The following is a 27628-nucleotide window of genomic DNA, read 5'->3' as shown; positions in this document are numbered from 1 at the left end:
AGGTCCCCTGGGAGCCTCTTGTTCGCTGAGATGGCATTGGCTTGGCGATTTGGACGTAGGTGTCCCTGACACGCAGCACACAGGGCACTGGTGCAGCTGTTTGACCAATGTGAGGCTCCACACATGGGGCTGGACCTAAGAGCCCGTCTCCCAGGCAGCAGGGGCCCCAGCCCACCCCGTGCTCCAACTGCCACTACCCTAACTGTCGCTCAGAACTTTGCTGCCAGCCCCAGCGCCTGCCCGTTCTTTGGGTGGCCAAGCGCCCAGAAGCCTGGTGAGAGTCTCCTTTTGTGAATCAGGCACCAGTTAGCTGGAGTTTCAGGAGGAAAGTGTGGCTGCCCCTTTGTCCTTTGTTTCTGAGCACTTTGGCCACCGTGCTGCCCTCCCCTGCTGGGGTGCAGGACACAGTGGGGAGAGACCACCTGGGTGTTTGAATTCTCCCAGTGCTGCCTTGCGTTGAGTGAGGATCGCTTTCCTTGGAGGGGCTCCAGGCTTCATCCAAAAGGGAAAGACTGCCTCTCCTCTTCAAAAATGTATGTGCTTTTTTGTTATTATGTAAGTAACAACTGCTCATTGTAAAAGTTTGTACACTCATAGTGTCCTCTCCAACCCTGGAGATGACGTACGTAGTCTATCTTCCCAATCTGTGTGTGTGTGCGTGCGTGTGTATAAAACATTAATGTGATCTTACTAAATATCACTCTTTGTCTAAACTGAAAAGTCTATCACAATCAGCCTTCCACACCAGTCCATACTTATCTGCATTTTCCTGTGCCAAATTAATTTAACCACTTCCATGCTGATGGTACTTGGATTGCTTTAAATTTTCTGCATTCATAAATAATGAACCATGCCATGAACTTCTTCATATATGTATCTCTGTCTATTTGTGTCACACAAATTCCTGAAAATGTAACTGGGGGTACAAATAACGCACTTGTGAATTTTGATGGATGCTGCTAAATTGCCCTACCCCAAAAACTTACCCCCATGAGGCTATCCCAGGCAGACTCACCCCCCAGGCACAGGGCCAGGCCCAGGAGAGTTTTAGGGGCCATGAGAATATTTTTAATTTCTTCTAATATCAGGAGAGAAAAATGGACCACAATGATGAATATATAACATAAAACAAATCCAGATGGATTATATTCACCTTTATGGCAATGAAGTCAGAAATGAAGTTTCCATTATTTCTGTGAAGGAGAAGACCCCTGAGGGCAGGGCCCACACAAGGCCCATGGTGGCCCTGGATTGTGCATTTCTTCATACCCTTGCAACTCTGAGAATTCTCTCTGTAACCTTTTACACAAAATGTGGCATTTCACCATTTTAAATCCTTTGTGAATTGCCTATTTGTGTTCTTTTCTCATTTTCTTATTGGGTTGCCCATCTTTTCCTGCTTAAAGCTCTTCATACGGTATGTGAAATTTTATAAAGTTTTTTTTTGCATTTTGTTTTTATAAAGATATTTATCATTTTGCATTTCAGATTTCTTGGAATCCTTTTGTAAGGCATCTGGGTCCCCAGATCTGCTAAGCATTTCTTTTATTATTTTTTATTTTTCTTGACAGGCAGAGTGGACAGTGAGAGAGAGAGACAGAGAGAAAGGTCTTCCTTTGCCGTTGGTTCATCCTCCAATGGCCGCCAAGGCCGGCGCGCTGCGGCCGGCACACCGCGCTGATCCGAAGGCAGGAGTCAGGTGCTTCTCCCGGTCTCCCATGCGGGTGCAGGGCCCAAGCACTTGGGCCATCCTCCACTGCCTTCCCGGGCCATAGCAGAGAGCTGGCCTGGAAGAGGAGCAACTGGGACAGAATCCGGCTCCCCGACCGGGACTAGAACCTGGTGTGCTGGCGCCGCAAGGCAGAGGATTAGCCTATTGAGCCACAGCGCCGGCCAAGGATTCTTTTAAAAAGATTTATTTATTGATTTGAAAGGCAGAGTTAAGAGAGAGAGGGAGGGAGGGAGGGAGAGAGAGATAGAGAGAGTCTTCCATCCGCTGGTTCACTCCCCAGATGGCTGCAACAGCTGGATCTGGGCTGATCCAGAGCCAAGAGCTACTTCTGGGTCTCCCTTATGGGAGCAGTGGTCCAAGACTTGAGCAATCTTCTACTGCTTTCCCAGGCCATAGCAGAGAGCTGGATCGGAAGTGGAGCAGCTGGGACTCAAACTGGCGCTCATATGGATGTTGGCACTGCAGGAGGCAGCTTTACCTGCTACGCCACAGTGCCAGCCCCCAGGGTTGTGTTTTTATTCTAGAGGCCTCATGTTAAAAAGTATTTGTTCATCACTCATTCAACAAGTGATTATTAAGCACCAACATGGTAGGCATTGAGCCAAGGCAGTTCAAATTCAGAAAGCATCATCTAATGCTATGAGGATGCTGCGGTTGTAAAGGTAGCATCATAGGGATGTGACTGACATTCTCCCTCTCCAGGAAGATGGACGTGGAGGTAAGTGGACCGATAGACTTTAGTGCCGGAGATTATCAGCATCTGGTTCGGAAAGCAGCAGACAAGAGCGTCCAGTCCAAATCTGGCAAGCCCTCCACTTCCAGTTACCCACAAGAAGCTCAGAGGAATCCACGCTCCAAGACCAACGAGCCAAAGAATAGCTACGTGGTACAAATTTCAGATGACACCAATGCAGAGAGCAGCAACAGGACTTCATCCAGTCCATTCTCTGACAGAAACGTCCGCAGAGGTGAGAACAGAGGTTAGGACGAGCACCGTTCTCAATGCTGCCACAATGTGGATTGTTGGAAAAGATTTCATCTTGTCTTTAATGTTCTACAGTCATGATTTATCTTGAAACGTGACATGGGGCTGTTGTAACAGACTGTTCCCAAGCTGTCCAGAGCGTTCAGAAATCTAAAAAGAACACATGGTGAACAGCTTCTGGTTTGTTTTTGTTGTTGTTGTTGGAAGTATGAATTAGTCATTGATTGTAAAAGTTCCTCACCTACAAAATGATGATAACATAATATTGGCTTAAGTTTTGTTTTGTTTTCTTTTCTTTTTGACAGGCAGAGTTAGACAGTGAGAGAGACAGAGAGAAAGGTCTTCCTTCCATTGGTTCACCCCCCAAATGGCCACTACAGCCGGCGCTGCGCCAATCCGAAGCCAGGAGCCAGGTGCTTCCTTCTAGTCTCCCATGTGGGTGCAGGGCCCAAGCACTTGGGCCATCCTCCACTGCACTCCCAGGCCGCAGCAGAGAGCTGGACTGGAAGAGGAGCAATCAGGACAGAATCCGGTGCCCCGACCCGGACTAGAACCCGAGGTGCCGGCGCCGCAGGCAGAGGATTAGCCTAGTGAGCCGTAGCGCCATGGCTTAAGTTTTTAAAAACCATATTTCAATGCCCTAGATGTTAACTCGGTAAAGTTAGGAAATATATTCAGCAGTGAATAATAGAAGGCTAAGAAACTGTAGCTTAAATGAGGGTTTATTTTTTTTTCCTGTCTCGTGAAATAAGTTCAAGGGTTGCTGTTCAAGGCTAATGTTGCAGGTCCTTGATGTCCACTCTGTCACTCTCGGGCCTTCTTGGGACCTGGCCAACTTTCAGGTGGACTGTGAGCTTTGAACCTCATTGCTAGCTCACCCTTGCCTGGAGAGATGGCTCCTGGAGAGATAGCCCAGAGACAACAAAGGCCAACACAGGGGCTCTGCCCTGATAGCTCCGAGGGGGTGCTGTACATGGATCAGTGCCCCCTCAGAGTCAGACAAATCTGACCTCCTCTCAAAGGTTAACCCAGAAGCCACAGCCAAGAGTTTTCAAGGACAGGTCCTTGACCCTTTCTGTGTCCCATCCCCCCCCTCCCCCCGCCCCGCCGCGTCTCCAGCTGGACCCATTGCCACCCTCAACAAGAGCTGGGTCAGATGCCTAGGAGGTTGGAGAGGCTGGATGCCAGGAAGCAGTCAGCCTCCCCTGCCTCGGATGCTAGCCTTCCATGGGTGTTGCACAAGAGAACTATGCTTGCATTTTTTTACAACAACTTCATTAAGTGAAGTCATCTTATTACCAGTTCACAGCTGAGGACATGAGGCTGGAGGTGGGACAGCTGAAAATTACGTAAAGCCTCCCCACTGACGTTAATTATTTGTATCTGCTTCTCCCAGAGGCCAGAGGGTGGGCCTTCCCCACTTTTAAATATTACGCTCATACAGTGTATAAAAAGGTGAGCGTGCTGAGGGTGGGAAGGAAAAGTTAGCAGGACAGTGGATTTACGACAATGGACTTAAGACAAAGATTATGAAGACAATCTTTTGAAGCAGTTGTAGGCAGACATAATTTCTTTTTTTTCTTTTTTCTTTTTTTTTTGTTTCATAATTTACAAATTTCAAAACTGCCCCCTTTTAAGTGTGCAATTCCATGATATCTAGTATATATTTTTTAAGGATTTATTTATTTGAAAGTCACAGTTACACAAGAGAGAGAAGGAGAGGCAGATAGGTCTTCCATTTGCTGGTTCATTCCTCAACTGGCTGCATGAGCCTGAGCTGCGCCAATCCGAAGCCAGGAGCCAGGAGCTTCTTCTGGGTCTCCCACGCGGGTGCAGGGGCCCAAGGTCTTGGGCCATCTTCTACTGCTTTCCTAGGCCATAGCAGAGAGCTGGATTGGAAGTGGAGCTGCCGGGTCTGGAACCAGTGTCCATATGGGATGCCAGCACTATAGGCGGCAGCTTTACCTGCTCTGCCACAGCGCCAGCCCTGGTAACACTTGTTATTGTCTTTTTCATTATGCTCGTTCTCAAGTGTGTAAAGTGGTATTATAGATTTAAATGTTTGCTTATTTATTTCAAAGGCAGAGAGACAGGAAACAGAGATCTCCCATACTCTGGTTCTCTCCCCAAATGCCTGCAGCAGGCAAGCCAGGCCTAAGCCAGGAGCCCAGAACTTAATCTGAATCTCCCACATGGGTGGCAAGGACCCAACTGAACCAGGATCTGCTGCCTCCAAGGTTGTGCGTTAGTAGGAAGGTGGAACAGGGAGCAGCACTGGGACTTGAACCAGGCACTGTGATACGGGATGCAGATGTCCTAAGCAGCATCCTAACCAATGTGCCAAACACTTTCCCTTATTTTTGATGAAATCCAAAACATGCATTTTTTTTCTTTCATTGCTTGTGCTTTAGGTACCACATCTAAGAAATCATTTCCCAATTGGTGAGCGCAAAGATTCACACCTATAGGGTAGGTGTCTGACACCATTTGGGATGCTGATGTCCCATATCAGAGTGCCTGAATTCAAGCCACACCTCTGCTTCCAACGCTGCGCCCTGCTCATGTCCCTGAGAGACAGCAGATGGCGACCCAGGTCTTCAGTCCCTGCCACCTACTTGGGAGACCTTGGCTGTTGCAGGCGTTTGGGGGATGAGCCAGCAGATGGGGCACACACCATAAGGCGTTAAATACCCTAGCCTGGTGCTCTCACAGACAAGCCCTGACATCTCGGGACGCAGCTGTAAGCACCCGGCCTGCGTGTTCTGTAACGGCTCTGCAGGCCCGCATCTCTGTCGTCACTCCACCCGTGGCTACCCAGCACTGCCTTCCCATCCTCCCTCTCACCAGCTATCACACAGGTCGCTATGGTTATAGTTTTACTTTTGGATGTTGTGTAACAAAAACAATGCTTCTGTCTCCTCAGCTTTCATTGTGAAAGTGTTCCTCATCCTGTCTGCTCAGTTGTTAGTCACTGCGTTAATTATCAGCCTGTTCCTCTTCTGGTGAGTTTTCATGCCTGGTGTGGAATTAAATGTGACCTCATCACATTCAATCTTTTTTAATTTTGATAGTTAAAAATGTATATTCTTTTTTCTTAATCGTTCATGGGCCATAATTTTTCTTGAAAAAAAAAAAAAAAAAAGATTTGGGGGGGCTGGTACTGTGGCTTAGTGGGCTAAGCCTCTGCCTCTGGTGCCACCATCCCATTTGGGCAAGGGTTTGTGTCCTGGCTGCTCCTCTTTCTAACCAACTGTCTGCTAATGGCCTGGGAAAGCAGTAGAAGGTGGCCCAAGTGCTTGGGACGGACCCTGTACCCACGTGGGAGACCCAGAAGAGGCTCCTTGCTTCTGATTGGCCCAGTCCTGGCCATTGCGCCTATTTAGGGAGTGAACCAGCAAATGGAAGACCTCTCTTTCTGTCTCTCCCTCTGTCTGTAACTCTACCTCTCAAATAAATAAATCTTTTAAAGAGACTTATTTATTTGAAAAGCAGAGTTACAGGGAGAGGCAGAGAGAGAAACAGAGAGAGAGATCTTTCATCCACTAGTTTACTCCCCAGATGGCTGCCATAGCCAGGGCTGGGCCAGGCTGAAACCACGAGCTTCTTCCAGGTCTCCCATGTAGGTGCAGGGTCCCAAGCACTTGGGCTGTCCTCCCCTGCTTTCTCAGGCACATTAGCAGAAAGCTAGATTGGAAGTGGAGCAGCCAGGGCACAAACTGGCGCTCAAATGGGAAGACAGCATCGTAGACAGCAGCTTGCCCGGCTATGTCCCAACGCTGGCCCTAGCTGTAACATTTTCACAGCTTTGTTTCTGCAATTCCTAGACCCAAGGCGGGGTGGGTAGATTCCTAGAATTTTATTTTGACTTTCTTTTTTTCCTAAAAATGTATTTTATCTATTCGAAAGGCAGAGCAACAGAGAGGGATCTTCCATCCCCCAGTTCATTGCCCAAATGCCTGCATTAGTCAGAGCTGAATTAGGCTGAAGCCATGAGCCTGGTGCTCCATCTGGGTCTTCCATGTGGGTGGCAGGGGCCCAAGCACCGGGGCCATCTTCCTCTGCTTTCCCAGGCACATTAGCAGGGAGCTGGATTGGAAGAGAGGCTGCTGGGAATTGAACTGACACTCCCATATGGGATGCTGCTTTGGGAAGTGGCTTAACCTTCTGTCACAATACTGGACTCTACTTTGTTTCTAAGCCAAGGGTTTTTTCTTATTCTTACTTTGGACATGCTTTTTTTTTTTTTACATTTTCCATGAGCTATTTTTGTAGATAAACCCAGATAAGGAAAGAAAGCTTAGAAGGACCCTGGAGGCTGGTGACACCGTGAAATTCAGAAGCTATTTGAAGGATGATGCTCCGTTGCTGCTTTAACACATCCTATGAAACACCCTATGAATTTATATTCATGTAAAAAATGCATGAGGAGTTGATTTCGTTTGCTTAGCACACATATTAATATCAGCATTTAATTTTTTTAAGTTGGAGGCGGGGGCGGCGCTGTGGAATGTTGGGTTAGACTGCCACCTGTAGTGCCAGCAACCCATACGGGTTCATGTCCTGGCTGTTCTACTTCCAATCCAGCTCCCTGCTAGTGTGCCTGGGAAGGCAGCAGAGAGTGGCCCAGGTCCTTGGACCCCTGCATCCACGTGGGAGACCTGAAGAGGGGTCCTGGCTCCTGGCTTTGGCCTGGCCTAGCTCCAGTCATTGCGGTCATTTGGGGAGTGAGCCAGCCAATGAAAGATCTGTCTTTCCTTCTTTCTGTCTCTCTAACTTTCAAATAAATAAATAAATATTTTTTAAAAGTTTGAGAGATGTAGAAACAGGCAGAAAACCTTCTTTCATTGGTTCACACTCTAAATGCCTACAATAGCCAGAAGATGGAAGCCGGGTGCCAAGAAATCAATCTAGGTCTCTCACCTCGGTGGCAGGAGCTCAATTACTTGAGCCATCATTACTGCCTCCCAGGGTGTGTATTAGCAAGAAGTCAGAGTCAGGACCCAGAGGGAGGACACCTCAATGCAGGATGTGGGCGTCCTACCCAGCTAAGGGCTAGGCCAAACATCTGTCCCTCAGTATTTTTCAAAGTAACAGCTTCATTGGGACATTTGCACATATCCAGGTTCGACTTACAACCTATGAAGATATCTTTTTATAAATCTGTCTGTTTTAGGAGGGGCAATGCCTTCCTGTTTAACTAACTGGTCATTAATAATACCCTGCTTGTCATTATTAATCATTTAGGGGTTCCCACATTCTTGTCCTATGGTTGTTTCATGTCTATCTAAATATAATGTTAGTTAGAAAAATGTGTTTATTCTGTAAAATGATATTAAATTTTTTTTTTTAACAGGCAGGCTCTGAAAACTTGGGTGCTTGAAAACCCCTGGTTCACCTATGCAATCTTGTAAGTATCCTTGGATTTAATGTACTAGGTTGTTTGTTACCTACTGACCAAGGTCCTTTCACAATGAAAACAGGGTAGAACCTTCCTGAAATCACAAAATTAAAGAGACGGAAAACAAAGTTGTCAGGACTTTTGGCTGAATGTGTATGGGTGCTGCTACAAAGGGTAGTTTGAAGGAGGTCTTATTGATTTTTTTGTTTGATGAATGTTGTTGAGGTCTTTGATGATTTCTTTAAGATTTGTTTGAAAGGCAGAGATACAGAGATAGAAAGAGATCTCCCATCCACTGGTTCACTTCCCAAATGGCTATAACAGCTAGGCAGGGTTGGGCTGGGCCAAGCCAAAGCTAAGAGCCTTGAACCCCATCTGGGTCTCCCACATGGGTGACAGGGACCCAAGCACTTGGGCCAACTTCTGCTGTTTCCCAGGTGCATTAGCCAGGAGCTGGACTGGAAGTGGATCAGCCAGGACTGGAACCAGCCAGTGTCACAGCTGGCAGCTTAACCCACTGCACTACAATGCAGGCCCCATATTGATGTATTTTATTGTCTGGATCACTGTGACTCAATTGTGATGGTGGCGGTTCCATCTATCTACACACATGGAACTATATCTATGCCATGAGCCCATGTCAAATCAGGGGTGTAATAATGAATTACAAATGTGTAAGATGTAATCACTGAGAAAATAGTAAAATTTTCACAGGGCCTCTTGGTTCCTTTGTAAATTCCTGTGAATATTTAATTATTTCACAACAAAAACTCAAAATATTGCATAAGCTATCTGTAGATGACAATGAGAAAAGTTAATTTTAAGGTAGACCTCCTGGCTACACAAGAGTAAGCCGCCACCTGCAACACTGGCATCCCATTTGGGTACCGGTTCCATTGGATCCAGCTCTCTGCTGTGGCCTGGAAAAGCAAAGGAAGATGGCCCAGGTGCTTGGGCCCCTGCACCCACACGGGAGAAGCAGAAGCTCCTGGCTCCCAGCTTAAGCCTGGCCTACCCAGAGCTGGTTAGGCCATCTCAGGAGTAAACCAGCAGATGGCAGATCTCACTTTCTATCTCTCCCTCTCTCTATGTAACTCTGACTTTCAAATAAAAATAAATCCTTTAAGAAAAGAAGATAACATTTGTGTTTATTTTCTAATATTTATTTTGATAATGTCATATATACACATCTAATATAACACTGATACAACCACTGCAACAACTAACGTGGCTTTAAATTGTCCTGCAGCCCAGCATTTTTCGCCGTACTGATTATCCTGGCTTGCTGTGGGAACCTGCGCAGGCAGGTGCCTGCCAATTACATTCTCCTGGGATTCTTCGTAAGTCAGCCATGTTAGGCACCAGTTGTAGTTCCCCTCTGAAATAGATTTTGTCACTTTATTAAACTCATTCTTTTTATTGTGCAAACTTCCAGGGGGATAGCACAGGTGGGAATTATGTGAAACACACTCTCGGCGGACTTCTGGCTGTCACGGGTAGTCAGTGTACTACATGCGCGCTGTCAGCAACTCTGGGACAGTGAGTGGCTCCTGCGCTGACCTGCATCTACTCAGGCTGCGGGCGGGAACGGCTCCCGGCCCCACCGGGCAACGCAAATGCATCTTGTTACCGGGAGGGAGCTCCGCATCCACTTCCAAAGTCATGGCCAGAAACGTGTGCTGCTTTGTAACGTGTATTTTGCTTCCTTTTTTTAAGAAAGCAAGTTTTTAAATATTTTATCATCTTTTTGCATTTATAACAAATTCAACAGTCACAGAATCCTTTTCTTCCTTTTTTTTTAAAGATTGATTTATTTCAGAGGGAGAGATCTTCCATCCACTGGGTCACTCCTTAAATGGCAGCAACGGCTGGAGCTGAGAGCTTCCCCCTGGTCTCCCACGTGGGGGCAGGGGTCTAAGCACTTGGGCCATCCTCTACTGCTTTCCCAGGCCATAGCAGAGAGCTGGACTGGAAGTGGAGCAGCTGGGACTCGAGCCAGCGCCGATATGGGATGCCGGGACTGCAGGCTGGGGCATTAACTCTGCACCACAGCGCTGACCCCATGTATTTTACTTCTGCCTCAAGTCCCACCCGGAGCGGGAGTCGTGTCCGAGCTCAGGTTCGTCCCATTCGCATATCGAGTCAGGAGGTTTTCCCGGCCACAGAGCTGTCGTTGGGGGCTCCACGCCTAGGCTCTCCTCGTTGGCCGCTGGTTCCAGGTCCTGGACCCCCAGTGCCTCTCTGTGGTGACCCTGGCCCGCAGGCCTCGACACAGCTGCCCCTCATCTGTCGCCCAGTGCCCCTAGGGCCGCACAGAACCTAGAGGCCCGTTCCTTGCAGCCAGCTCCTCCCTGTGCCACCGTGGGGGCCCCCAGGGTCTTGCCAGCCCCCAGCGCTGCCATTTCCTACACCTGAATGGAATCCTTATTTCTCATTTCACGCCCAGCCCAGCCCAGGGCCGCAGAGCCCCAGGCACCCATCCCCGACTCCCTTCCACCTGCCTCTCGTTTCCCTGAGGCCCTGGGCTCGCCCAAGTCCAGGGATGGGAATTCCCTGGGTGTCTGGCTGCTCTGGGGGGAATCCAGAGCTGTCCCAAGGAGACGCAGGACGGGGCCAGTGAACGGTTCTTCCCGGGAGGGCGCCTGCTCACCTGCTCGTCACCCTCTCCTCCTCTGGCTCCCAGTCCGACTTGAAGGAGTGGATCCAAAGACCCACAGCGGAGAAGACAGACTGGCGCGACGTCTGACGGCAGGACAAACAGGCTCAGATGAAGGTGGTGGCCGGCTTTGGTCACAAGTCGCAGCAAGGCACGCGCACCTGCGCCCCCTTGGCCTTGAGCACGAGCAAGGCCCCGTGAGCGGTCACACCAGGAAGATGCTGGGGCAGAGAGGGTGCTATTTTCCCAGAAATGTGTGACTTTTCTAATTTTTAAAAATTGGCCATGGAGGCCGGCACAGTGGCTTAGTGGGTCAAGCCGCCACCTGCTGTGCTGGCATCCCATATGGGCACTGGTTGTAGTCCTGGCTGCGCCACTTCCCATCCAGCTCTCAGCTATGGGGAAGCAGAAGATGGCCCAAATGCTTGGGCCCCAGCACCTGTGTAGGAGACCCAGAAGAAGCTCTTGGCTCCTGGCTTCTGATAGGCCCAGCTCTGGCGTTGTGGCCAGCTGGGGAGTGAACCACTGGATGGAAGACCTCTCTCTCTGCCTCACCTCACCTCTCTGTCAGTCAGTCAGTCGTGGTTCTGATGTTTACTTCAAGAGGACACACAAGTTATCTTTGGGAATCTGTCCTCGCTGGTGTTTACCTCAGAGCAGTCTCAGATCAGGGGAAGACAGGGGCACAGAGAAAGGCCAAGATTTTGCTCTATTTTGTAGACTCCTCTCGTCTTGCCCAAGAGTCAGGAAATATGTGGAGAAACCTTTCAGGGAAAACGTGGGAGACTGGCTCGCCTTCTCAAAGAGGCTCTGTGCCCTGGAGCCCAAGCTCCGAGCCCTCGAAGTCCTCGGCAGCTTTGACTTCCAGGACCCCCTCTCCTCCTCTCCTCCCAGGCCCCAGCTCCCTGCACGCCACTCCCAGCACTCACCCCTCCTTCCCGTGCTGCTGGAGCTGGACAAGCGGGAAGCACTTGAGTTAGCAGAGGAGAAAGACGCCAGCGCCCAGTAGCTGCCTCACGCTTGGGGGAGAGGCGTCTCCTTTTTTCCTGGAACGGGAATAGAAGGCTGCTTAGTGAGGGTAACAAAGCAGGCACACTCCCCAGGTGTGGGAACTCAGAGGCAACCTGAGGGACTCCTGGGGCTCTCCCAGCCCCCACTCCAGCCCATCACTGGCCACTGGAGAAGCCCAAAGCCAGCCTAGCCGTCTTGCACTTTGCCTATGTCCTGGTCCTCACTCCCTGAGACTGCACGAGGCTGTCCCGGCTCTTCCCATGGACCAGGGAGTCAGCCAAGTGCCGGGGTGTGCTCTGCCGGAGCATCCCACAGACTGGGGACTGGCTGCGGGCCTGTGGCCACTGCATGCTGAAGTCCTCACACCATGTCTATGCCATCCTGGAGCCCGACATGGGCCCCATGTGTCCCTGGTGACCTTCCTGGTGTTACCTGCTGGCTCTCAGCCCTTGCCTCCCTCCCACACTGCCCCCTGAGCTCTGGCTCTGTGGGGTGACGGGGTTCTCCTGTCCCAGAGCGGCTCTCCTCTGAAGCTATGGTTGGCATCTACAGGCGTGGCCCACGCCCTGCCCGACTGCTCCAGCCCCATCGCCTGGAGCTAAGAAGGTCTCAATCCTAACCCAGTGTCTGAGGTTAGAAGAAGGATTTTATTTCAGGCAGGCACTATAGAAAATGTCAGTGCCCACACTGTTGGTGACACGTTTGTAGAAATGCGGGTCCTGCCCTGATAAAATGGGAACATGAAGTGTGGATGGCCCTGTTTGATCAACGACTCTGTGGTCTACAAACCAAACTTTGACCTTGGTTTCTGCATCCCTAATTAATACACAATGGACTCACTGACTGTGTTCAAGGTATCATTGTGTTCTAAGAGATTTGTGGGTGCCAGGGAGAACACCCCCACTGGCCTCCAGGCCCCCCCTCTACATTCTGGGCCCCAGGGGAGCAGCTTAATGACTGACTGTGAATTTTGTTTTCAGACATTTCTTCAAGGGCTGCTCCTGGGAGCCGTATCAGTGTAAGTCTTTGACTCAGTTCCTTTTTGTGCGCCTTTTTGGGAACGTGTGTGGACAATAATCACAATCTCTGGTTTTAGCTACTATAAGGCAGAGGAAGTGCTGTGGGCAACAGCAGCGACCACTCTGGTGACATTAGCGCTCACTTTATTCGCTCTCCAAACAAAAGTGAGTACAATGGAGACCCATCTCTGTCCTGAGTGTGTGTGCGGCGTGGGTCCCTCTGCCTCTCCTGGTTCCTGCTTCCCCAACTCCCCACTTGCTGCTGTCCTGGGGGCCTCACTCCATGGCCCTCTTGCCTTTGGACTTGGGTTTTCCATGGGCTTTGGCCCACGGGGAGCCCTAGATGAAGGCTGAGGGAGAGAGGAGAGAGTTATCTATTCCCACAGCCTCCTCAGAACAAGTTCCCTGGGGTCTCTTCTATTCCACACCGGATTGCACTGTGTGAATCACCTTCTGGGCCCCTGTACCTGCTCCCTCTCTTTTCCCTTTGGGCCTAGCACTACCCCAGCTATTTCCCCTGCTTGCAGACACTTCTGTAGGTCTTTCCTTTATCAACCAGCCCCCCTCACACTGTCCTACTTAAGTGAGCCATCTTTTCCCTGCTGGGACCCTGAGCAACACAGGGAGTTTAAAAAGTAAGAAGCTGCATGGCTCAGGAGGCTCAGAGGGAGGACTCCCCAGAGAACACTGCAGCACTTGGGATCATTCCTTTTAAGTTGGAAATCAGACTGTGTCTCACCTACCTGAGATTTTCAGCAGTCCTTGCTGGTCGTGTCCCTGGGCTGGTCTCAGTGAGTTGAATAACTAACCCAGAAGAGAGTGTGTTTTCCCAGATTGTTTGAAACATATCACAGGGAAGATCTACACAAGCAGAATTGTAATCTTTTCCTGGTGGAAAGAAGAAAGAAAAAAAAAGCAGTGTCAGCGAGGCAGAGGGTCTACTAGATATTTAGTCAGACTGCATCCAGAGTCGGAGATCTAACGTTAATCCATGGTAAGATCAGCATTTGCCACCTCCGAGCTGCTCATCCATAAAAACCAGCCTCTGTAAAACAGATAAGCCACCCTGCAATGCAGGGGTGAGCCGGTGCCGAGTGCACGGATTCATGTAGCCATTTACCATCTTCCAGGGGAGGGTGTCTGGTTCCGTGGTTAAGTCCCCGTGAGACTCCCACAGGCCAGATCAGAGTACCTCAGTTCCAGGCCCAACTCCTCTGCTTCTGCCCCAGCTTCCTGCTGATGATACCCTGTGAGGCAGCACGTGACGAATCAAGTACCTGGGCCCCTGCCACTCATGTGGGAGGCCCGAACCGAGTTCCAAGCTCCAGGCTTCAGACCGGCTCAGCTCTGCCTGTTGTGGGCATTCGGGGAGTGAACCAGCAGACAGGAAATCTCTCTTACCCATCTCTCTCTCTCTTTCTGCCTTTCAAATTAAGAGAAGGCAAGTGAAAATCTTCTATAATGTGAGCATATTTTCAATAGCCCATTGGAATTTAAGTCGCAGGTGACCTAGAATCTGAGTTTGAGGTGCTGTGGGGAGAGGAATGTGATACTGGAAAATATTTTAAAGATGGTTTTGGATGACTTTGAAGGGCAGCTGAACTGATGTTCAATTAGACAACATTGTTTCCTATTGAAGTTTTGTAGTGGGGCTTGCAAAAGTCACTTTCAACCAAGGGCAGCAGAAGAAACAGCACACAACCAGCCTGAGTTTCCTTGTGAACCCCAACTTAGCAAGGGGAAATGTCTGTTTGCTTTAAATTTAATTGGATCCCATGGTTGAAATTGAAACTGTTTCTTCAGACTGAGTAGTTTTTTTAATTTACCTATTTATTTATGTATTTAAAAGTCAACAGTTCTAGAGAAAGAGACTGATCTTCCATCCACTAGTTCACTCCCCACGTGGCCTCAATGGCCAGGGCTGGGCCAAGGCCACAGCCAGGAGGCAGGAGCCAGGATCTTCTTCCAGGTCTCCCATGTGGGTGCAGGAACCCAAACACTTGGGTTGTCCTCCACTAACTTTCCAGGCACATTAGCAGGGAGCTGGATCGGAAGTGGAGCAGCCAGTTTGGGAAGTGGCGCCTACACGGGATGCTGGCGTACGAGGCTGCGGCTTTAAGAGCTAAGCCACAACGCCCGCCCCGAAGGGTAGTCTTGCGTGGCTCTAATGTGCTCAGTCCCTCAGTCTCGTTTCTCCCTGCTTTTCTGTCAACAGTGGGGTCTGGGAATAAAAGTGCTGCTTGTGGGAGCCCAAGGCACCTGCCAAGGAGGGGGATAGAGGGCAGAGAAGCTGTGACCCATTTCTGTCCCCAAATGACAGTCGCCTGGGTCCCCAAGTTACTGCCTGCTCTGGGCTCCGAAGGCTAAAGTTCTTGGTGAACCTGATCAGGGCACACAGAGCCCCCATCTGAATCAGCCTCCTCACTGTCACATCTTTTATCTGCCAGTGAGGAGCAAGTTTAAGATGTCCCTGACACAGGCCAGATTTACTGCGCTCCAGACCTGCGTTGTCCAGGAGGACTATAACATGAACCAGGGACCCAAGTACTTGAGCTACCTCCCAGGATGTGTAATAGCAGGAAGCGGACGTGGAAGCCTAGCAGGCCTTCAACCCATGCACTCAGGTATGGGATCGAGGGGTTAGCGGCATCTTAACCTCTGTCATGCCCCACCCACATTTGAAAAATATGAATAATTATGATTATATAATACATACAAATTTATATTCTACTTCTTCAATCTACCTTTTCAATTTTTTTAAAGATTTATTCATTTATTTGAAAGTCAGAGTTACAGAAAGGGGGAGGGGGGGAAGGAAGGGGAGGGAGAGGAACCTTCTATCTACTGATTGACTCCCCAAATGGCCACTACAGCAAGAGCTGGGCCAGTCCAAAGCCAGGAGCCAGGGATTCCTCTAGGTCTCCTTCATGGGTACAGGGGCCCAAGCACTTAGGCCATCCTCCCCTGCTTTCCCAGGCACATTAGCAGGGAACTGGATCAGAAGTGGAGCAGCTGGGATACAAACTGGCGCCCACAGGGATGCTGGTGCCATTTTCCTACTCCACCACAGGGAAGGCTCTTAGGGGGAAATTTCTTATAAATATGAAATACAAAATAGCATTAAGCCCCCATGAACCTATTACCCAGCTTCAAAAATTGTCAACTTGTCTCCTGTCAATCCATTTATACATCTACCTTCTCTCTCTCCTGTAGCAAATCACAGTCCCTGTGATTTTAAAAGATTTATTTTATTTATTTGAAGGACAAAGTTATAGAGGGAGGGAGGGGGAAGAGAGAGAGGGAGAAGGGGAGAGGGAGAGTCCGTCTTCCATCCTGTGGTTCACTCCTCACGTGGGCACAATGGTTGGAGCTAGGTCAGTCTGAAGCCAGGAGCCTGGAGCTTCTTCCAGGTCTCCCACACGGGTGCAGGGGCCCAAGGACTTGGGGCCTCTTCCACTGTTTTCCAGGCCACAGCAGAGAGCTGGATCGGAAGTGGAGCAGCTGGGACTCAAACCTGCACCCATATGGGATTACTGCACTGTAGGTGGCAGCTTTACCCGCTGCACCATAGCACCAGCCCCTGTAACTTTTTTTTAAGATTTACAGAATTACAGAGAGGCAAAGGCAAAGCAAGAGACAGAGAAAGGTCTTCCATCTGCTGGTTTACTCCCCAAATGGCCACAACAGTGCAGCTGTGCTGATTAGGAGCCAGGAGCCAGGAGCTTCTTCCAGGTCTCCCACATGGGTGAAGGGGCCCAAGCACTTGGGCCATCTTCCTCTGCTTTCCCAGGCCATAGCAGAGAGCTGGATGGGAGGTGGAGCAGCCAAGACTAGAACCAGTGCCCATATGGGATGCCTGTGCTTTAGGCCAGGGCTTTAGCCCACTGTGCCACAGCGCATTTTTATGGAGAAATCTTCACGTGGTATGGCTAATGGTTTTCCAAAGTTCTCTCAGCCAAACATGAATTATTAGAAATGGGCAGCTTCTGTCCACGCAGGTACGAGAGCAGCTCCAGGTATACTGAAATTCCTTGTAGAAGATAACCCCGTGTTTTGTGTGCTGTTTGTTTTCTCAGTGGGATTTCACTCTGCTCAACGGGGTGCTGTTTGTTTTCCTCTTTGTACTGATGGCCTACGGGATCATCTTAATCTTCGTCCGATCGTATGTAAGTGGGATCTCATTTGCAAACCTCAGAATTGCTGGAACATGTAGTGAGGTGCCACCGTGTCAGTTAGGGTCCTACGAGACACAGACAAGTGGCAGGACAGCACATGCAAGGAATTTGAGAGAAAAGAAGGGGGCCGAGGAAGGCTGGAGAGCTGTCAGGCCATGTTGGCACCCCTGACCCCAAGTGAAGAGGAAGGAAGGGTGCAGGCCTGTGTGTCCTTGGGGAGGCTGAGCAAGGCCATCAGGTGTCCTTGAACTGAAGCTGGCCATTGCAGTCTTCCCAGAAGAGCCCCGCCACTCCCAGCCAGAGGTTGAGTGGTAGCTACCATGGCCTAACCTAACCAAACCAGTGGCTCCCAGGGCAACCAGCCACGGTCAGTTCTCTCCCTTGGAGACTGCAGGTCTGTGGGCCCTTCCTGGTGGAAGGGGTTGCTGGGAGGAGCCGTGGGTGGGGGATCCTGTGCTAGGTGAGCACAGCTGTTATTTCCCGAGAGGGCCTGGAGGTGAATCTGCCCACAGGGAGGGTCACACTCCTGCCATGCGGGCGGCTGCAGCTCGTCTGGAAGAAGGGGTGGCTGAGACAGGCCTGTCCGGGCACTTCCGGCAGCAGCCTTCTGGCTTTGCAGTTCCGGCTCTTTCCTTCCATCCACTGAGTGCTTGGTAGATACTGGACACTCGCCCATGCCCGTGTGTTTTCACGCAGGCATCACACGAACCTCTGACAACTGTCTTGAAAAGGATGCATTTTTGCTACTTTATAGATAAGAAAATAATCTCAAAGAAGTTAAAAAACACACCCAAGTTTCTTCAGATGGTAAGGGGCAGCAGAGGCATTGAGACTATCTGTGTAGCCCTAGTGTCCATGCTGTGTCCACCACACTGCGCTGTGCGTGGGCAGAATGAGCGGAGGAACGGACAGCAAGAGATACGATCTGGACCCGTGGTGTCCGTCTGTGCGTGGTCCGTCTGTGGACACTGCAGTAGTCCAGGCCCACGGACCACTGGCTGGAGCCTCTGAGCCTTTGACTAAAGCCCCAAGGCCAGCGTGGTCCAAATACTGAACCAGAGTTCCCTTGGCAACACGTGGACTTGCTGCGTGATCTTCACACATAAGCAGCAGTCCTGATTCTTTAGCTTCACAAATCACTTAGGCTTAACAGCAAGGAGGTGGCACCCATATTTCAGAGGTAAACTCAAAGGTGTTGGGAAGATTCGCATTAAAAGGCAGCTCTCTGAGTCATTGTGGACGGTACCAGATATTGGTAGCAATAGCATGAGCATTTATTAGGTGGATTCGTAGGTCCTTACAGCATCTCTGGGTGTGGTTTTCAGTTCCTGTTCTGAATTTCCTTTCCCAAACATCTCTAATCAATAACTTTGCACAGACATTTGAATGGAAGACTTTAATGGGGCCTTATTCTAAGTCTGCACACTTGTGTGACTCACAGCTCTGAATCCTCTAGCCTGTAGTTTTCAGGCGTTTCCTTTGTTGGCGGGGTCCGGAAATAACTGTGTCTCCAGACTCTGCGGCTGGCTCCAGGTCAGCAGAGCACTCCTGCCTGCCTCCCAGGACCACTTCCTCACCCTGAAGAGCTGATGCGTGTTCCCCTCCGATGTCGGGCACCACCTCTGCATCCTGTGCCCACAGGGGGCCTCACCTTTGGCCTGTGCATGCCAGCTCTGCCTGCATTTGCCTGGAATTGAGTAGATGCTGTTAAAGAACTTTCTTAATATCGGTCCCTTTCTGACAGCAGTGACCCCGGTGAACCGTCTCGCTATTCCAAACCCCGATCTTAACGCTGTGTACGCTGTCTCCTTTCTCTGCAGTGGCTGCATCTGCTGTATGCTGGACTAGGAACTCTGATCTTCTCATTTGTAAGTCCATTTCCCCTTTTCTGAGAACGAGCCAGTGAGCACTCTCCCATCTGCAGGTTCGCTCCATAAATGCCTGGGAGCTGGGAACTCAACCCAGGTTCTCCACATGGGTGGCAGGGACCCAACGACTTGAGTCATCACCTGCTGCCTCCCAAGGTGTGCATGAGCAGGAAGCTGGAATTGGAAGTGGAGCGGGGGACTTGAACCCAGGCACTCCACCTGGGATGTAGACACCAGATGCCCTCTCCCCGTCCCTGCCTCATGTTTGACCCCCTTCTCTGCCAGACACTACACTGTTCTTTCTTCCATTCTCCAAGGCTCAGGTAAATCTTATCTTCCTTAATTGGATTGTTCACACATTGTGCTCAGTAACATCTGTAATGAATCTGAATGAGGCTACCCAAGATGTGCTCAATAACTTTTTTTTTTAATCAAGTAACTTGGGTGGGGGCTGGGGGAGGCCCATAGTGACCAGCCTGAAGCTCGGAGCCATGAACTCAGCCTAGGTCTTCCACATGAGTGGCAGGAACCCAGTTACTGGAGCCATCACTGCTCTTCCCTGAGTAGGCATCAGCAGAAAGCTGGAGTCGGGAGCTGAACGTGGGTGTCAAACCCAGGCACTCGGATGGGGCAGCGGGCATCCCATACGCTAGGCCAACTGCCCCTCTCCAGCAGCTGTCCGCTCCTTCCTTCTCATTTCTACAAGGCCAGGTGGGAACCAGCAGCCCAGGAGAGCGGATGCCAGACTCACTGCACTAGACAGTGTCCTAAAATGGATTAAAGAATCTTTAAAACACCAAGAATTCTCCCGAATGCCAGCGGATCTGGGGGTCTGGCTCAGCTTCCCAGCACTGGACTCCGAGTGTCAGTGTGGACAGGAGGGGCCGAGCGTTAGTTTTCTTTTTCTGCCTCAAATGCTGCCTGGGGCCAGTCACTTGGCCACAAACCCCAGCATCAGAGAGGGTCCGCTGACTTATTTCCTCTTGGTATTTTAGGAACTCACAACTGTATCATAACTGTATTTCAGCCGGGCTGAAATGATTACTTGGGAGTTATTTAGTCTCAAAGCCCCTCTCCTCCTTTCATTTTGGATGTGGTGACACAATCACAAAGCCATCCCCAAACGACCACATCTGCTGTCACCTCAAGCCCCAAGAAGTCAGAATTATGATTCCATGTGGATCAAATGTCCAGGAGCCATCTTTATTTTCATTCTTTGCTCAGAAAGAACCTGGGTAAAAGGCCACAAACACAGGCATTTTGCAGTTTGTCTGTGGGTCCACCTGGTCCACCTGGACCTCATCCCTGACTCAAGGTCCAAATGCTGATGGGGCTGGAAAGCTCAAGGGTTTTGGTGTCCTGGGCCTCGGGAGGTTGAGCACTTGCTTTTACGGAGCACAGACTCAGGACATCATGAGCGACCGAGGCACTGATGAGTGACACAGTCACCAGCAGTTAAGCTGCTACGCGGAACACCCACATCCCGCATCAGGGTGTCTGGATGCTAGTCCTGGTCTACCTACTGATTCCAGCTTCCTGCTACTGCAGAACCTGAACGGCAGCAGATGACGGCTCAAGCACTTGGGTCCCTGCTACTCAGATGGAAAATCCACACTGAGTACCCGACTCTGGGCTTTGGGCTGGCTCTGCCCCAGCTATCACGGGCATTTGGAGAATAAGCCAAAGAATGGGAGACCCCCTGTGTCTATCTCTTTGTCTTTCAAATAAAATAAATACTTTAAGAAAAAAAAAAAAAGAATAGCACAGCCACAAAGTGGTTTTCTGTAATATTTTTCTTGGTACTCAAATAATTTTTCTCCAGCTCATTTGGGACACTTATTTGAGAGAGAGGTGCCATTTACGCAGCTAACTGTTCCTCCTTTTCTTCAAGTACTTGGTGATGGATGTGCAGCTGATGGTGGGGGGGCGCCATATTCATTCCGACCTGGACCCCGAAGAGTATGTGTTCGCTGCCCTGAACATCTACCTGGACATCATCAACCTTTTCCTCTTCATTCTGCAACTGATTGGTCTGGGCCGGTAGTCATGAGGCCAAGGCTGCTTGTGCTGAGAAGAGGGAAGGAGGGAGCACCTGTGAGGTCCTGCCAGGCTCAGACATGCAGAGGCGACCGCTCGTGAGCCCCTCAGTTTTAAAAAAATTTAAGAATTCTTATTTTTCTGTCAAAGACACCAAGTGTTCAGTAGATGGTAGCTGTAACTGTTGTATTTTTAATTCCGTTGTCACATAGCAAGACTTTCTGATGTCTCCAATTTCCAGGATGTACACCGTAATCATATTCTCATAAACATTTGTAAGATGCTCATTAGTTTGCTGAAGTTTTCTAGGCACTAGTGGAAACTGTAAATGTGAATAAAGTGGGTTAAAAAACCTACACTCACTTCGGCTTCTGATTCGGATGTAACAGAATATTTTAGCAATTATTAAGAATAAGATAAACCAAGGAATTCCGCCTCTCCCTGGATTCGAGTCAGATGAGAGGGAATACTGGTATCTCCCCGCCAGGCTTCGAGGGGATGAAGCAAGTTAATGGACACGAAGGGCTCGGCAGAGTGTCAGCGGCTACTGTCACCGTCTCTCCTGCACTTGTGGGCGTGGCTCAGAGACCACCTCCTCTGACTACTGGGGACCACTGGCTTCCTTTGAAGTCCGCTACTACTTTATTTTTTTTAAATGAACTTATGTTTTTCTAAAAATCATTAATTTATTTATTTGAAAGGCAGAGTTACAGAGAGAGGGAGACAGAGAGAACCACCTGCTGGTTCAATCCCCTAATGTCTGCAATGGCTGGAGCTGAGCCAATCTGAGGCCAGGAGCCAGGAGCTTCCTCCAGGTCTCCCACACGGTGCAGGAGCCCAAGCACTTGGGCCATCTTCTACTGCTTTCCTAGGCCACAGCAGAGAGCTGGATCGGAAGGGGATCAGCTGGAACTCGAACTAGCACCCCTGTGGGATGCCAGCACCGCAGGCAGCGGCTTTACCTGCTGACCACAGCGCCAGCCCCAGCCTACCCTTACTTCCCCGGCCCACCCTCAAAAAATCCTGTTACTTAAGAAATACAAACTTCATACATTTCCTAAATACAACTTTAGGAATATAGTGATTCTCCCCACCATACCTGCCCTCCCACCCACTCTCCCACTCCGCCCCTCCTCCCTCTCCCATTCCTAGTTCCATTCTCCACTAAGATCATTTTGAATGAACTTTTGCTAAGTAAAGAGTACAACAATTTGCACAAAAAAAGGGCTGTTCAAAGTCATTGCATCTTGAAGTTAATTTCACTTTATTTTTTTTAGAAACTTAATTAACTTTAAAGAAGCACCCAAGAATGATACATCTTTTGAGAGCACTTAGACATAATTATAATACAACTCTTTGAGGACAGAGGTTCTGCATTGGAAGTTATTGCACAGTGACTCCTGTTGTTAATTTAACAGTTAACACTCTTATGTACTCGACATGAGTACATGCCTAGGCTATGGAAGCCTTTTGAACCCACAGACTCCATCAGTATTTAAACAAGGCTATAAGCAAAGTGGAAGTTCTCTCCTCCCTTCAGAGAAAAGTACCTCCTTCTTTGATGACCACTTCTTTCCACTGCCTACCCTTACATTCATGGTGAATGTACAATTTAGCAAAATATACCAACCATTAAGTTATTCAGCAAGGAATGTAGAATGTAATCTCCTAAATCCTATCTGAAACCCAACAAGATGTTTATGCTTTTACTATTTCTGCTTTGGACTGACAATCCAACTAAACTGAGATTCCGACTACAAAGCCTGCAAAAAACCCTCTTTATTTAACCTCTTACCTTGGCACACTGCATGTGATTGCAGCCTTCGTTCTTCTGTATTGGAGACTTACAGTTAGCACAGGGCTTGGAGTTGGTTAACAGCCAGAGACAATTGGCAGCATCCTCATAAGCTTCACTAACTCCAACCACTTTGGGTATGAAGCACAAAGACAAACACAAACGACTCAGAGTACAACTTCAGTGGGAAAAACAACCCCGCCTTTTCTTTGTAGGGCATCTCTCCATTTTACCCAATATTTATTTTCCAACTGGGATCTGTGGCAAAGTCATTAAACAGCTTCATTGTTAATAGCATAACTACAAGATAAGGAGACCTACTCCAAAGCCCTGTTCATGAAATCTGGTATGAAGGAGATTCCTCCATGACCTTGTGTCCAAGTAAACGGGAGAAGCACAAACCAAAGGGAGCAATAGTTACTCTCCTTTCTGCAGCACCAACATTACTTTTAGCTCAGAGGCCCGAACGTATTCTTATGTCTCTTCCTGTTCATTGTCATAATAAAGCACAGAGCCAAACAACAAAGCAGCTGTGTGGGGGCAGGTGCTGTGGCCCCATGAGCCCTCTGCTTTAGACTCTGCATTTTATCAACATGAACACATAACCCATCTTCATTAAAAAGTTTAAAAAGTATTGTGGTAAGTCTCATTCTTGCAGTTACTTTTATTCTTGAATCCCCAGGTAACAACTAGGGCAAACCAATGTATGTTTATTAAAATTTGGTAAATTTTGATTTAAGTAATTAAAAATATCAACTTATCAAAAAATAATTATTTCAGTTAGTTAGTAACCAAATAACACAATCTAGAAGTGACGTCAACCATTACTACCACCATCAATATCATCATTATTAATATTTGTGAATGTTTATTTGCAAGGCAGAGTTACAGACAGAAGAGACAGAGATCTTAAACCCACTAGTTCACTCCCAAATCTCTGCAATGACCAGGCTGGGGTCAGGTATAAGCCAGGAGCTTCTAATGGCTCTCCCACATGGGTGCAGGAGCCCAGGACTTGGGTCGTCCTCCACTGTTTCCCCAGGTGCATTAGGAGGAAGCTGGATGGGAAGTGGAGCAGCCTGGTCTCGAACCGATGCCCATATGAAATGCTGGTGCAGCAGGTAACCCGCCATACCACAGGGCTGGCCTCCATCATCATTTTAAATAAAGATCTGATTGCAAAGAGTTAAATTTGTTAAAAAGACCCATCACCAGACTCGGGTAGTCTTATCACCTAAGAGGTACTACGTCACTCTATTAACAATGTGCCAATCCTGCTCATCCCTCATTAAGATGGCTATTACCAAAAAAGCCGGGGGGCTGGTGCTGTGGTACAGCAGGTTAAAGCCCTGGCTTGTAGTGCTGGCATCCCATATGGGCGCCAGTTCTAGTCCTGGCTGCTCCTCTTCTGATCCAGCTCTCTGCTATGGCCTGGGACAGCAGAAGAAGATGGCCCAAGTCCTTGGGCCCCTGCACCCACGTGGGAGACCTGGAAGAAGCTCCTGGCTTCAGATCAGTGCATCTCCGGCCTCTGCGGCCATCAGGGGAGTGAACCAGCAGATGGAAGACCTCTCTCTATCTCTACCAGTTTCTGTAACTCTGTCTTTCAAATAAAATAAATCTTAAAAAAAAAAAAAAAAAAAAAAAAAAAGCCAGGAAACAACAAGAGCTGTTATTTGCAGAAACTGGAACCCTCATACACTGCTGAAAGGTAAAAGCATTCAAAAGCAAATGCTGACGTAGCTGTCATCAAAAACAGCCTGGTGGTTCCTTATGGGGTTCACCACGTTATTATTCAGCATTTCCACTCTTAGGCACATACTTCAAGGAGCTGGAAGCAAGGATTCGGAACTGTACATCAGTACTCAGAGAAGCACAATTCGCAACAGCCCAAAAGGTGGAAACAACTTGAGTGTCTGGCAACAGATCGATCCGTAAACAAACCATGCTGTGGGGCCGGCACTGTGGTATAGCGGGAAAAGCCGCCACCTGCAGCACCAGCATCCCATATAGGCGCCAGTTCAAGTCCTGGCCTCTCCACTTCTCATCTAGCTTCCGGCTAATCATCTGGGAAAACAGCAGGAGATGGCACAAGTACTTGGGTCCCTGCACCCACATGGGAGACCTAAAGAAGCTTCTGGCTTCAGAGTAGTCCAGCTCTGGCTGTTGCAGCCACATGGGGAAAGAACCAGCTGATGAAAAATCTCTGTCTCTCCCTCTCTCTAACTCTGCTTTTCAAATAAATAAATCTTTAAAAAGAATTGTGGTGTATATATACAATGCAATATTAGACATAAAAAGCAACAATTTTTTGATACCTGCTAAAAAATAGATGAAACTTGATTTTGTTAAGTGAAATAAGAAACAAAAAGACAAGCGTTGTCCTACGTTAAATATCTAGAAGAGACTAATTCATAGGGACAGAAAACAGAATGGTGGTCATCAGCAGCCGGGGGAGAGCGAGCAGGGAGTTACCACACAATGGTTATACAGTCTCCGGGGTCAGGGAGAACTCGTGAACAGAGGGGTGACAGTTGCACTGTAAATGCAGGTTATGGTCCACACCACTGTAGGCTTAGATATCCTGAACTCGCCCGGTTTTCCTTTCCTTTCACTCCTGACTTACAGGGTCTAGTTCCAAGACACCCAAATTCTCAGTGACACGCCCGTGAAGCTCCAATTCTGCAGAGGCAAACACGAATATCCTAAATGAAACCCGCACCTGCCAAGGAGCTCCCTGACAGCACTTCCGCAAGAGTGCTCTGTAATGCCCTGGGGAGTTCTGCATCGAAGAACTGCCAGATAATACCGGTGAGCAGCAAGACTGCCACGAAACACGCGACTCTTCAAAATGAAATTCCTGGGGCCAGCGCCCTGGCTCACTTGGTTAATCCTCCACTTCCGGAGCCGGAATCCCATATGGGCGCCGGGTTCTAGTCCCGGTTGCTCCTCTTCCAGGCCAGCTCTCTGCTGTGGCCCAGGAGGGCAGTGGAGGATGGCCCAAGTGCTTGGGCCCCTGCACCCGTGTGGGAGATCAGGAGGAAGCACCTGGCTCCTGGCTTCGGATTGGCACAGCTCTGGCCGTAGCGGACATTTGGGGGATGAACCAACGGAAGGAATACCTTTCTCTCTGTCTCTCTCTCTCATTGTCTGTAACTGTCAAATAAATAAAAAAACTTAAAAAAAAAAAAACGAAATGAAATTCCTAAAACTAAGCTGTTTCCACATGAGAAGAGTTTTACATCATTTCTTTATTTTTAAAGATTTTTTTTTCATTTATTAAAAAGGGAGAGTTAGAGAGCAAGCAAGAGACAGAGAGAATCTTCCTTCCCCTGGTTCACCCCCAATGGCCGGAACTGGGCAGAGGGAGCCAGGAGTTTCCTCCAAGTCTAACACGTGAGTGCAGGGGCCCACACACTTGGGCCATCCCCGATGCATTCCCAAGCACACTGGCAGGGAGTTGGATCAGAACCGGAGCAGCTGAGACTCCAACCAGAACCTATATGGGCTGCTGGCAACACAGGCATCAGTTTAACCCATGAAGCCACAACACCAGCTCCAATAAATAATCTACTTTGAAAAAGTGGAAAAATAACCTTCAGTTGTAGAATTGGTATGTGTAATCAACAGAATGGGAAGTTAGAAAACAAGGGTAGGGGCCGGCGCCATGGTGCACTAGGTTAATCTTCCGCCTGCGGCGTTGGCATCCTGTATGTGCGCCCGTTCTAGTCCTGGTTGCTCAACTTCCAGTCCAGCTCTCTGCTGTGGCCCGGGAAGGCAGTGGAGGATGGCCCTGCACCCGCATGGGAGACAAGGAGGAAGCACCTGGCTCCTGGCTTGGGATCAGCACAGTGCCAGCCGTAGCGGCCATGGTGGGGGGGGTGAACCAACGGAAGGAAGACCTTTCTCTCTCTGTGTGTCTATAACTATACCTGTCAAATAAAAAAATTAAAAAGAAAACAAGGGTAAAACCCAGTTGTTCATAAAGGAAAAGGAATTGAACAACACATGGTCAGGGCTGTAAACAGTAACAGAGGTGACAGAATACAAAACTAAGGTAGCAGCATAGCAAACGACAAGAGAATTACTGTTACTTGACTATCAGTGTAACAGCATACGCGTTTGCTATCATCTATCGTCCACTAAAAACACAACACTGAGCGCTGTGGTCGCGGCTCTGGCGCCGTTCCCAGAATTCGCCGCAGCCCCCGCGTGCTCACCTGTCCGCCGTCGGCGAGTCCGAGTGTCCGCCCCACTTGCCGGCTGATCTCAGCCACACTCTCGCCTGGATCGCTGAACCGCCGGCCTTCCACCCAGCTCAGGAACACGGGCTGCCGGCCCCAGGCTACTTCCACGGCCTGGTTCTGTGCACGCGGGACCGGGGAGAGAAAGGTCTCAGCCCGGCTGCGGCCCACGCGGGGTCCTGCACGCGCGGCGCCGCGGCCGCGTCCGTCAGCGCCTCAACACCTGCGACCCTCCCCACCCGGGGCTGCGCGGACGCGGGCGGAACCAGGCCGCTAACCCTCGTCGGAGCACCGCCAGCGGCCTCAACCACTTCACAGCAGCCCGTGTGGACGTCGCTCTGGGTCCTGAGCGGAGAGGCCAGTGACCGGCCTGGGGCTGCTCCGGACGCGGCGGGGCGGGTAAGGAGACCCCCAGACCGCCCCAGGGACCCCCTCAGGGGCTGGACGCGGCCCGGCGACCGTGCGGGGCCCGGCGTCCGCGGCCGGCGCGTTACCTGCAGCAGGTGCAGCTGGGCCACGAGGCGCCGCGGCAGGTGCAGGAAGCAGTCCCGAGCGTTGGTGAAGACCACAGTCACGGCCGCCCCGCCGGCCCCCGACCCCGCCGGGCGACCGTCGCACCACATCGTCCCGCTGCGCGGCTCTGCCCACTCCCACCACAGCCAGCATGTGACCCCTGCCCCGGCAGGCCGAGGGCATCGAGCCCGAGAG

The 27628-nt window shown here is 49.7% G+C and overlaps 2 protein-coding genes and 1 long non-coding RNA gene across 7 annotated transcripts; 1 reads left to right on the top strand and 2 right to left on the bottom strand.

Annotated features, from left to right (window-relative positions):
• The first annotated feature begins 37 nt into the window (after positions 1-37).
• Positions 38-25514, top strand: TMBIM7P (protein lifeguard 2). Of its 5 annotated transcripts, none has more exons than XM_051853344.2 (10): positions 38-555; positions 2435-2700; positions 5641-5719; positions 8071-8124; positions 9365-9455; positions 12763-12800; positions 12879-12966; positions 16878-16967; positions 18797-18844; positions 20736-25514. In XM_051853344.2, exons 1-10 carry the CDS (start codon positions 536-538, stop codon positions 20886-20888), a joined length of 927 nt encoding a protein of 308 aa, XP_051709304.1. In that variant the 5' UTR covers positions 38-535; the 3' UTR covers positions 20889-25514. The 5 variants fall into 5 exon arrangements, with proteins under 5 accessions (XP_051709304.1, XP_051709310.1, XP_051709308.1 ...); XM_051853350.2 differs by having other exon boundaries at positions 40-274; positions 2439-2700; XM_051853348.2 differs by having other exon boundaries at positions 40-533; positions 2439-2700.
• Positions 9263-11694, bottom strand: LOC138845902 (uncharacterized). The gene is made up of 2 exons (XR_011383219.1): positions 11422-11694; positions 9263-10857 (listed from the first exon to the last, which is right to left on the bottom strand). It is a non-coding gene; the product is annotated as an uncharacterized lncRNA (long non-coding RNA).
• LOC103349477 (peroxisomal ATPase PEX1) lies at positions 13544-27628 on the bottom strand. Its single transcript, XM_051853353.2, has 3 exons — positions 27415-27628; positions 26897-27040; positions 13544-13689 (listed from the first exon to the last, which is right to left on the bottom strand). The coding sequence occupies exons 1-3, from the start codon at positions 27541-27543 to the stop codon at positions 13663-13665; spliced, it is 300 nt and encodes a 99-aa protein (XP_051709313.2). The 5' UTR covers positions 27544-27628; the 3' UTR covers positions 13544-13662.

The sequence above is a fragment of the Oryctolagus cuniculus genome, chromosome 16 (assembly GCF_964237555.1).
Source record: "Oryctolagus cuniculus chromosome 16, mOryCun1.1, whole genome shotgun sequence".
Taxonomy (NCBI): Eukaryota; Metazoa; Chordata; class Mammalia; order Lagomorpha; family Leporidae; genus Oryctolagus; species Oryctolagus cuniculus.
Note: the sequence above shows the minus strand (reverse complement) of the source record. Positions and strands in the feature narration are given on the sequence as shown.

Coding starts and splice junctions, on each gene's coding strand:
- LOC103349477 (XM_051853353.2), bottom strand. CDS start 27,543: ATGTGGTGCGACGGTCGCCCGGCGGGGTCGGGGGCCGGCGGGGCGGCC. Junction 27,041..27,414: donor CCCAGCTGCACCTGCTGCAG/GTAACGCGCCGG, acceptor CCGCGTGCACAG/AACCAGGCCGTGGAAGTAGC. Junction 13,690..26,896: donor GACTCGCCGACGGCGGACAG/GTGAGCACGCGG, acceptor TCTTTCCACCAG/GAAAAGATTACAATTCTGCT.
- TMBIM7P (XM_051853344.2), top strand. CDS start 536: ATGTGCTTTTTTGTTATTAT. Junction 2,701..5,640: donor TGACAGAAACGTCCGCAGAG/GTGAGAACAGAG, acceptor CTGTCTCCTCAG/CTTTCATTGTGAAAGTGTTC. Junction 16,968..18,796: donor TAATCTTCGTCCGATCGTAT/GTAAGTGGGATC, acceptor CTTTCTCTGCAG/TGGCTGCATCTGCTGTATGC.